Source organism: Formica exsecta, unplaced genomic scaffold, assembly GCF_003651465.1.
Source record: "Formica exsecta isolate Colony F162 unplaced genomic scaffold, ASM365146v1 scaffold667, whole genome shotgun sequence".
NCBI lineage: Eukaryota > Metazoa > Arthropoda > Insecta > Hymenoptera > Formicidae > Formica > Formica exsecta.
This window is the reverse complement of record NW_021853430.1, coordinates 366,906-376,701: the sequence shown is the minus strand read 5'-3', so window position 1 is coordinate 376,701 and position 9,796 is coordinate 366,906. Positions and strand designations below refer to the sequence as shown.

The 9,796-nt window shown below is 35.9% G+C and overlaps 2 protein-coding genes and 1 long non-coding RNA gene across 3 annotated transcripts in view; 1 reads left to right on the top strand and 2 right to left on the bottom strand.

Moving 5' to 3' along the window:
- The window catches only part of LOC115243000 (protein kinase C-binding protein 1), a 6,141-nt gene extending 4,218 nt beyond the window's left edge, over positions 1-1,923 (bottom strand). Inside the window, 4 exon segments of the mRNA XM_029819648.1 lie at positions 1-229; positions 361-824; positions 1,262-1,581; positions 1,782-1,923. The exon segment at positions 1-229 is cut by the window's left edge and continues 307 nt beyond it. Of these exon segments, the coding sequence (XP_029675508.1) occupies positions 1-229; positions 361-812 (681 nt within the window). The 5' untranslated portion in view covers positions 813-824; positions 1,262-1,581; positions 1,782-1,923.
- LOC115243003 lies at positions 1,588-2,123 on the top strand. Its single transcript, XR_003885144.1, has 2 exons — positions 1,588-1,889; positions 1,972-2,123. It is a non-coding gene; the product is annotated as an uncharacterized LOC115243003 (long non-coding RNA).
- Positions 2,124-2,821: 698 nt separating this feature from the next.
- LOC115243001 (60S ribosomal protein L44) lies at positions 2,822-4,758 on the bottom strand. Its single transcript, XM_029819649.1, has 5 exons — positions 4,604-4,758; positions 4,104-4,277; positions 3,682-3,798; positions 3,346-3,597; positions 2,822-3,021 (listed from the first exon to the last, which is right to left on the bottom strand). The coding sequence occupies exons 1-4, from the start codon at positions 4,604-4,606 to the stop codon at positions 3,577-3,579; spliced, it is 315 nt and encodes a 104-aa protein (XP_029675509.1). The 5' UTR covers positions 4,607-4,758; the 3' UTR covers positions 2,822-3,021; positions 3,346-3,576.
- Positions 4,759-9,796: the final 5,038 nt, after the last annotated feature.

Below are 9,796 nucleotides of genomic sequence, written 5' to 3'. Positions count from 1 at the left end.
GGCATTCTCCGCTTTCAAGATGGTCGCACATTCCCCGCATATCCATTTCTCCAAGGAAGACGGCATGCCACCTATACATTTCCGATGCCATGAGCGAGGACACGCGGTGCAATGAGCATCGACGTTTTCCTTATGACACCGCCAACAGAATTGATCGCTTGCGCTCTTTAATTTTTTCCTCTTGCTCCTAGTGCTCTCCTCAACAGAAGATTCCGTTGCCGTCAAAATGCTAGAAATATTAATATTCCTCTCTTTATATGTAAGATATAATATCATTTCATTTGTTTTATACAAGTTATAAGAAGGATCAATTGTTTTATACATTTAAATGCAAATTTTCCATGGAAATGTTATACTAACCTTAAAGATTTGCGTTTTCGTTTTAAGGCAGATCCTATTTTTGCCACAGAATCTTTATCATCTTCATTTTTAATATCCTTCTCTTCCTTCGTCTTTTGAGAATCTGCATTTGATGTCTCCTGCTTTTTATCCACATTTTGTGCCTCTTGCTTCTTATCTGCCTCACTATCGTCTAATTGTTTCTTAACAGTTACCGGCGAGTTTGGATCATGTTTGTTTTCACTTTTTACATTGTCGGCATCCTTTTCCTGTACATTTGCATATTCATTGCTTGTATCCAATGTCAAACTTTTCTTCTCTTCTGTATCAATAGCATTGTTCGGTTCATCGTGCTTATTGACTGACGAAATAATTGATGATTCCTTTTCATCATCTTTCAATTGCGCAGTTGCATCTATTTTATCTGTGGCAGGAGATTTTACAGAACCTTCACAGCTTTCATGGGACGCCATTTTGGTTATTACCTTCATCACAAAAAATCTGATTGGAGAAAGGAATCGGCATGGATACATATGTCTACACTTATTATCTATTTATGTAATGATAATCACATTATCAGTATACCATATAGTTACTATATGTAACAGTTAATATAATAAACTAAAAGAATAAGTTTTCATTAATACATAAGATATATTTATTGCAACAACACTCAAATACAAAGATAAGCAGTAAGTGTTATCTCTCATAAATTCTTAATGCCTATAACATTTCCTACAGCGATAACAACAAGTACTGCTGTTAATAGCAGCAATTTAGGCAACTGTACATCCGGATACAACATATCGCAGGGCATTCTGGCAGAGATTATCACCTTTGTAGAATCATCCAAAGTGCTACTATTTGCAGAAGCACGCGAGTACAAGTGAGAGAGCTGTGAGGCAATAAACAGGATCTTTACCTTGTAAGGAGCTCTCTCCAAATAAATATAATGCTCCGTGTGTTACTGGTTGTAGGCTGTTACCGCTCTCAAAACATACTCGCACCGCAAGCTGCGCTTAATAGACCGCCAACGTTAGTAAATAGGAAACCGCAGTGATGAGATCGTCGTTCGTTTCTTATTCACTCGGCCTCATATCGGAAAATTTGCCTTCGTACGATGCCAGTCTCGCTTGACCCGTCAGTGGCGCCATCTCTCGATTATACCTTCACGACTCTGATCACGTGACGCGTCCTCCGTCCTCTCCTCCGTCACGATGTTTTTATTCACGTTGCTCGTCTCTGTTGACAGAGGAAGAAAACGCATGACAAAACATGTTGCTTACACTTTAATTTGGAATTTCTTTTTGATCATGTACTCTCTGCATCTCTATCGCATCTATTTTTTTTTCCCTCCTTGAATGTAAATGAGCTGTTTCATTTAGAGGAGAAAAGTATCTTTAATGTAAGATTGCGGACCGAAAGAGATATCTATCGCTTACCGTTTTTAATGATGATGACGATGACGATGATGCTGTTGCTTCGGGCTTTTTTTTCGGGCACTGCGATAACAACTCCTGAGATGCGACGTTGTATCGTCGATAAATGAGGTTAGACGTGGTTGTTGCATGGTCGCGTCTAGAAGAAACGCTCGACTAATTGCTATACGTACTGTTTGTCCGTCTCTTCCAGGAAGCGCTAATGATCCGGCTGACATCGCACGAGGGTCGCGAGGAATTTCGTCCCGACGATGATTCTTCCCGTGTTATTCGATCTCGGAAACAATGTCAGAAGCAGAATGCTTTACGTTTTATCAGAATAAACTGGCGATAGTAATCACGGTATTAATGACAAACTGTTATTTATATTAATGCTAAACTATTATTATGTTATCAGACGTTTTCTTCATTTACGAATAAAACAACCGATTGAAATTCTACGATTATATACCATCTCCGTCACCAGCATTCATCAGTGTTCAAATAGGTTATGTCATGTTCGGTCACGTGGTGCACGCAATCGCTCTCTCTCTCTTTCTCTGTGTTTGTCACTGCGGCGAAGCGATATCGCGACCGAGGCGATGTCTTAATATTCCAAGAATCTTGAATCTCTCTCTCTCTCTCTCTCGCGCGTATTAAAACGCGGCGAGAGAGGAAACCGTCTACGAAATGTCGGTTCGGTCGCCGCGAAACCGCGGATTGGATTTATTTACCATTAACACAGCCGGCATCAAAATTGGTATATAAAACATCCAATCGATAAGTGTAACTATATTAAGATATCTTTTATTATTTGTGATTACGCGGGATATAAATAAAAATGCTCGTCCATCTGACAATCCTATGCGATGAACGCGTGTATATATAGGGTGTCTCTAAAGTCTGACCCAGTCCCCTGGATCTCGGAAACGGCTTTAGATATGGAAAAACGTTTCAGACAAAAATTGTAGGATATTAAGAAGGACAGATGATGACATCTGTCCCTCTTAATATCCTACAACTTTCAGGGTCAAATGATTGAGTTCTAAATTATCCACTCAATGTTTTCAGTATATTCTGTATTTAATAAGAAATAAATAAATTTACAGGGATTTGTACACATCTTTATTTGGATGGTTTGTATTTTATAATGTGAAAATGTCCAACATACCTAAACAAGCAGCACTAACATCTTAATTCTTATTCACCTTGATTCTTCCTGTTATCCGACGACCGTGGTATAAAAGCTATCTGTTGTGGAATGCTAACAAGATAAGAAGAAAAGAGGTATTAAAATGATATGTATCTCAGTATTTGCATTTGTCTTGTACCAGATATATAAAATAAATTATGACTCGTGTGCATACATATATTGACAGTAATGCTTTTTTTTATATTAAAATAGCAATGTGTGTCTCTCTTAATGATAGAGAATTAATATATTTAAATTAAATTTTACAGTTAATATCTAAATGTGAATATTGAGATATTTAATATCAAGTATACATATTACTATCATGTCAATGTTAATCAAATATACCATAAATGTTACAATATTTGTATAAATGAAAGCAGATATCACACTTACTCCAATATGGAGGTGTCCAGTCCTTCTTGCTTTATCTTTAATTTAACTCCTTCTTTTGGTACACCAACATGTAACATTTTAAAGTACTTTTCATGGCGAGGATCTTTAGCTGCAAACTGTATTTCTATCTCTTCATCTTTAGTCCATCCAAATAAAGATTTGTACAAATCCTTGTAGATTTATTTATTTCTTATTAAATCCAGAATATGCTGACAACATTGAGTGGATAATTTAGAACTGAATCATTTGACCCTGAAAACAGTAATTTTGTTAATTAAAAATCAATTTGATGTTTTATCTTTATTTGAATATTTTTTCAAATATGTTTGTACACACCTTCCTCTTCTTGTCACCACCCAGTTCAAAGTGCTTGCATCTTTTCAGCGGAATTTGTTTTCTGTACTTGCATTCCGTACATTCCATCCTCAGTACAATTTTCTTTGTCGTTTTCGCCTAAATAAACATATGATATATGATAAAATATATTTAATAGAAAGCAAAAATAATTTTTATTACTTTAATATAATACATGTATTAATTGTTAATATCATTGATGGTATAAATCGAATCAATATTGTAACATTTTAATTAATAACACTAAAGACTATCACAATAGAGAATAACATTCATGAATTTGCATGTTAATAAGAGGGTCTATGATAGTATTTTCTAGTCATATTATGCATCGATTAATAAATGTAGTGCAAAACTGCAATCCATCTTTAAGTATTTTTAATAATTTAAGAATATAGGCTTACCTTTTTTCTGAAGATGGGCTTAGTTTGACCGCCAAAACCTTGCTGTTTGCGATCATAACGTCTTCTACCCTGCGAGGCATGTCTTTCCTTACTCTTCTTGTATTGCGTCACTTTGTGAGTCTTGTGTACTTTGCATTTTTTGCAAAAAGTACGCCTTTGCTTCGGTACGTTAACCTTTAAAAAATCGAAAAAAAACGCACAAAGATTAAACAGATATTACAACACATACCACAATTTTGCCGAATAATGATGCCATTTATCTTGTTAAATAATTGACAAAATGTTATCGCATCGTCGCAGTGAATCAAAACATGTTCTGCTTTAACAAGATTATGTTCCGTCACGTAAAAATTATCGCACGTCGTCTCAAAAGATATTTACAGTAAATTCCAATAAATATATTTCGAATGCGAATGCGGATTTCGTGGTGTGTTTAACGACAACGATCTCCGAAATATTCGCGGATAAAAATGATTCGTCAAAACATCGTATCGACCTACCATCTTAAACGTATAGGGCGCGTTCCACTTAATGCCCGCAACACTCACGGTATCATTTCATCGTTGTTATTCACCAAAAGTTAAACAAAGACAGATGATTTTTGCGAGCGTTGCGCCGAAGCGCCGATGGATGGAAACTGTACGCGGCGCGTTTGCGCAAACGCATTCATGTTGCAATAAATTCATGAACTTTGAATATACATTTTTTGACCTACATCACCGACGAGATATCATTAGACCGGTGGTCTTATGGGATTTAATGTAACTGGAAAAAAAACTCGCTGCGCGTTATTTTAGTTCATCTAGTTATTGTTTTATTATCAAAAATGTATAGATTTTTTATATAACTGCCTCAAGAATAACAAAATAAACATTTTATCGTAAATTTACTGTTTTATTATCGACAATGCAAAGATTTACTTACCTACAGTACCGCGTGGCGAGTTTTTTTACCACTAATTTGCTAAATCCTATAAGACCATCGATCTCTAATGATATCTCGTCGGTGTTTTTAACGTTTGTGACAAATTAGGTTTTTTGTAATTAACAATTTTAGTTTAGTCATGATGTCAGCCGATACTTTTTAGCAATAAACAGATTTTATGATAACTGATAAGTGAAATCGACAGGAAATCGTTTGTGATTTACAAATATACCAATATTACGTTTGTGAATTGATAAATTTTTTAATTACGTGCAAAATAAGTTATTTTATAATTGTAATGCGCATGCGCAAAACATATTCAGATTTTGAGACGCGTGACCATTTCCGCCACGCGTAAATTCGGATCTACAATAGGTGTAGTAAGCCCTAAGCCTTAAGAAATTGACTAATTACAGTCGAGTATTCTCCTCATACTTGACTGTGATTGGTCAATTTTTTAAGGCTTAGGGCTTAAAATCTTATTGTAGACGCCGCTTTAGCCCGCATGAAACTATGCATTAAGATTGAAATTTGACCAATCAGGATAAAAAGAACTAAAATTTCCTTGTCCTGATTGGTCAAATTTCAATCTTAATGCATAGTTTCATGCGGGCTAAAGCGGCGTCTACAATAAGATTTTAAGCCCTAAGCCTTAAGAAATTGACTAATTACAGTCGAGTATTCTCCTCATACTTGACTGTGATTGGTCAATTTTTTAAGGCTTAGGGCTTAAAATCTCTATTGTAGACGCCGCTTTAAGGCTAAAGGCTAAAGGCAGTTCATAATGGCATTATGAACAAAAGCATTGACGTTGATAAGCAGCTCCAGACTTATCAGTTATCTCTGCTTGGAGCATACGCAATTTGGCAGGTGGAATGTACGCACCTCCCGTCTTTGAAGTCAGAAGATCCACTGTACGCTTTTGCCTAACTTCCTCTACATTCTCTTGCGTTTTATCCGGTTCTCCATAATACCTACTTCCTACTTCTTCTTCCGGCAAATTCTGCTTTCTGCCCCTTTCGCCATTATTATCCTTACGATCGTCGTTGTATCTAAGATTTTTGTGATCATCGCGTCTAGTACGCCGATGATCATCGTCACGTCTAGAACTTCGATGATTACTGTCTCGTCTGAAACTTCTGTGTTCACCGCACCTGGAACTACTGTGGTCATCGTTATGCCTAGACTCCTTACGATTGTCATTGCGTTTGTAATCTCTTCGTTTGCGATAGCTTTCCTCGATCTCCTCTTCGTTTCGTTTTGAGTGCGATCTCTTCATTTTTCTCCTTGTGTACATAACCTCATGCTTATGCTCACTTATGCTCACTTGTGCCATCGACATATAGAATGGAGAATGGACTGCTGATGGCAGTGGAAAGGGAGTCGCACGAGTATAGTGAAAAGCGGATAATATGAGGTCACTTCCATCTCTTTCTAATAAAGCCTGATTGGATCAGCAGTACTGCAGATTTTTTGCCAACCAATCAGGCTTTATTAGAAAGAGACGTAACGTTTAGTTCATAATGTCATTATGAACAAAAGCATTGTAATCCTAGTGTTACACTCTAACGGTTCCGGCATAAATTAACAGTTACGGCCTGCATAAATCAGCCTTTACGACCTGCATAAATCAGCCTTTACTATACCTGTAGATCCGGACTTATGGCTGTTGCAGACCAGCGCGATGATACGCCGCGCGATATCCAATGAGAGCTCTGCTTTTCCGAAAAAGCAGAGCTCTCATTGGATATCGCCCATCGCTTATCGCTCATCGCATCCAGGGTATCGATCATGTAACTTTTTCCCTAGGGCAAAAACGTGAAAAATATTAGCATTGAAATCAATGATAAAATTTTTCACTTTTTACTTTTCCGCCCTAGGGGAAAAGTTACATGATCGATACCCAAGGCTATACGTGACATATACTATAATATCGGGTGCACCCGAGTGAGGAATCGGAACACAGCACAGTGTGCGAGGGCCATTAGTCGCTAGCAAATTGACCAACCACAATCGATTATTCCTAAAATATCTATTTAGTTTTCTTGCGTTTTCTAGCGTTTTCAAATGAAGCAGGTTTGATCGATCCAAAGTTGATCAATGACGTCATTGCATCGTCTCTGCCAATAAAAGACTTGAATTCATAGTAAAATAGTGATTAATTGATCCGGAATGAATTAAAACCCGTCCATTCGAAAACGCTATTACAAAAGACTGATTTTATTGATGTATCCTTTCTCTCATACGAATTGTACACATAAGCATGTCGCAGCTTTACTGTACTATATAATTTGTTAAATTAAATTAATAATTATATATTATAATTGTTTTAAAATGCCAATGAATGTTTATTTATTTAATAATTTTATCACACTGCTATCGCTCTCCTTATTTTATAAATATAAACCAACATTTTAAATATACTAAGTTGTTAAGAGATTTACATTATCTAACTGTCATCGTTCCTAATGTGTGTTTTTTCACATAATATAATATTACGGTATAAACTCACGAATTATTTTTTATAATGGTCAAACAATATGCAAGATAGAAAAATTAATGTAATATAATTATGGAAAAGAATTTATTTCCGAAATATATATATAAAATTGTTATAACTTTTTATATTTTTTTTATTTACAACATGACCAATATGAATATAACTTTTATTGAAGAAGACTGCATTATACATAATGATGTTAAATTATAAATATTAAATCATTATATGTAATGAAATGAACAAAAAAAGGATGCCTTGTGTGACGTCCCGTCATTTTTCAAAACCATATTTCAACTATAATAATTATCCAGATAGCCAAGTCTGTCGAAAGCAAATCATGGCAAGTGCCTGCTATCAATTATTGTTAGCAAAAAGGATACAAATTTGGCACAGAAGTTGTTATTTCAGATTAAATCGTAATACGGCTCTGTGATTGGTTTAGGACATCTTAAGATTGTGCTTAAGACGGTCTTAAATATAAGAACTGACTATGAATACCGGCCTAAGTGCTTTGTGTGGATCGCTGAAGTATGATTTTCCCGCCGTCGAACATGGTAACGAACAACGTCGTAGTTCACTTGCGTAGTTCATTTGCCGTTTTATACAAAATGCATAAATACTTTGTAAAGTGTTTTGCTTCAAATAAGACACTTTAATACACATCGTTTCAAGATGGTTTCACGAAAGCAGTTGGAATCGTTCCTACCCTGGCGAAATTGCAGGAAGAACCCTTACGTTTTCGTATTATCTAATGAACATGCAATATGTGTAGACATATTACTGTGTAACGCGGTCACCTCGCTCGACGCTCGTCGGTGTCCGGGTTCGAGAGGAGGGGAGACTCAAGCTTACGAGAACACAGAGTGAAGTAAAAAGATAATTTATTTAAAGCAAGATAGATAGATACAGCGTGCAGGGCTGGGTGATGTCGTGCGTGGAGCGGTGTCGCTGGTAGCAGGGTGCGGAGCGCAAAGCGGAGACGATGGGCGCAAAGCGGCGAGAAGCGCACGACAGGTGCGGCGTGCAGTCGTCAACGGTTTTATTTACACGCGACTACGGCGCGGTTTTGCAGCTTTTAGCCATTTATATAATTTATTGAAATAGTATAGTTTATTCGCTTACCGCTATGCGGCGCACTATTTACTTTCTATACCCGTATTCAAGTTCTTGTCATGAGCGTATATAAAGCCTGCAAAATGCGATTAATGACATTTTAATTATTTTTATCAGTTTAATTTCTGATACGATTCCCATACAGGGGAATTCAGATATTAAACTAATTTTTGGAAAATCTGACAAGTAAATGTCCGATTTTCACTTATGTGGACAGAAATTGTCCGAATAAATGAAAATCGTTATTATCTACTTAGATATAAAATAGAAATTAAATTCCATACATAAATCTTTAATTTTATAAATTATTTAAATTTTTCTATATATATTACATTAATATATGTTATTAATATTATATATTTATATGTTATTAATACAAATGTCAGAAAATGACGTCTTGTGAATGTGATATATCAACTATTGACGCCATTTTCGGGTTTTATGAGACCTAGCTTAAGACATCTAATTGATCATTTTGTGATCAAAATTCACCGTCATTTTGCCACTTGAGTTTGAGACCTTTTAAATTCATTTAAATGCACCATTTTATATGAATGGCCAAAAGTTGCAGATTCTGCTCGGTTTCTGCTACCAATCTGCCGTCAGTTTGCGCGCGCGCAGATCCTGCTCGGTTTCTGCCATCAATCTGACGTCAAATCATGTTAGCAGATCCTGCTCGGTTTCTGCTGCCAATCTGCTCTCAGATTCTGTGAGCAGGCTCTGCTGGCAGATCATTAGCCTAATGCGGACATAACAGATGCCAAATTGCTAGCAAGAGCTGAGGAAATCTGTTGCCAATCTGCTGGCATATTGCGCGCATTTTGCTTACTGGGTATATACAGGACCTGTAATTTTCAAACAAATTCTTTCAAAAAATAATTATTACCATTTCTTGACATTACGTGTTGCTACTCTAATAATGTGTAGTAACGAATTCTGCAAAAGAATAGATATGGTGAATTATGCAAAAAATCTAATAAAATGCTTTGTTGAAACAAGTATCGATATTTATGGTCAAGATTTTGTTTCTTATAACGTACATAATTTGTTACACATACATGAGAATGTCATACGATTTGGCAATTTAAATGAATTTTCAGCTTTCTCGTTCGGGAATTATATGATACAATTAAAAAAAAAATGACAAGAAAAAAAA

Bases quoted from the DNA above. Each gene is read 5' to 3' on its own strand.
- LOC115243001 (XM_029819649.1), bottom strand. The intron at 3,799-4,103 runs GTAAGCCTATAT...ATGTTTATTTAG, and splicing joins AGCCCATCTTCAGAAAAAAG to GCGAAAACGACAAAGAAAAT. The intron at 3,598-3,681 runs GTGTGTACAAAC...TACTGTTTTCAG, and splicing joins GTGGTGACAAGAAGAGGAAG to GGTCAAATGATTCAGTTCTA.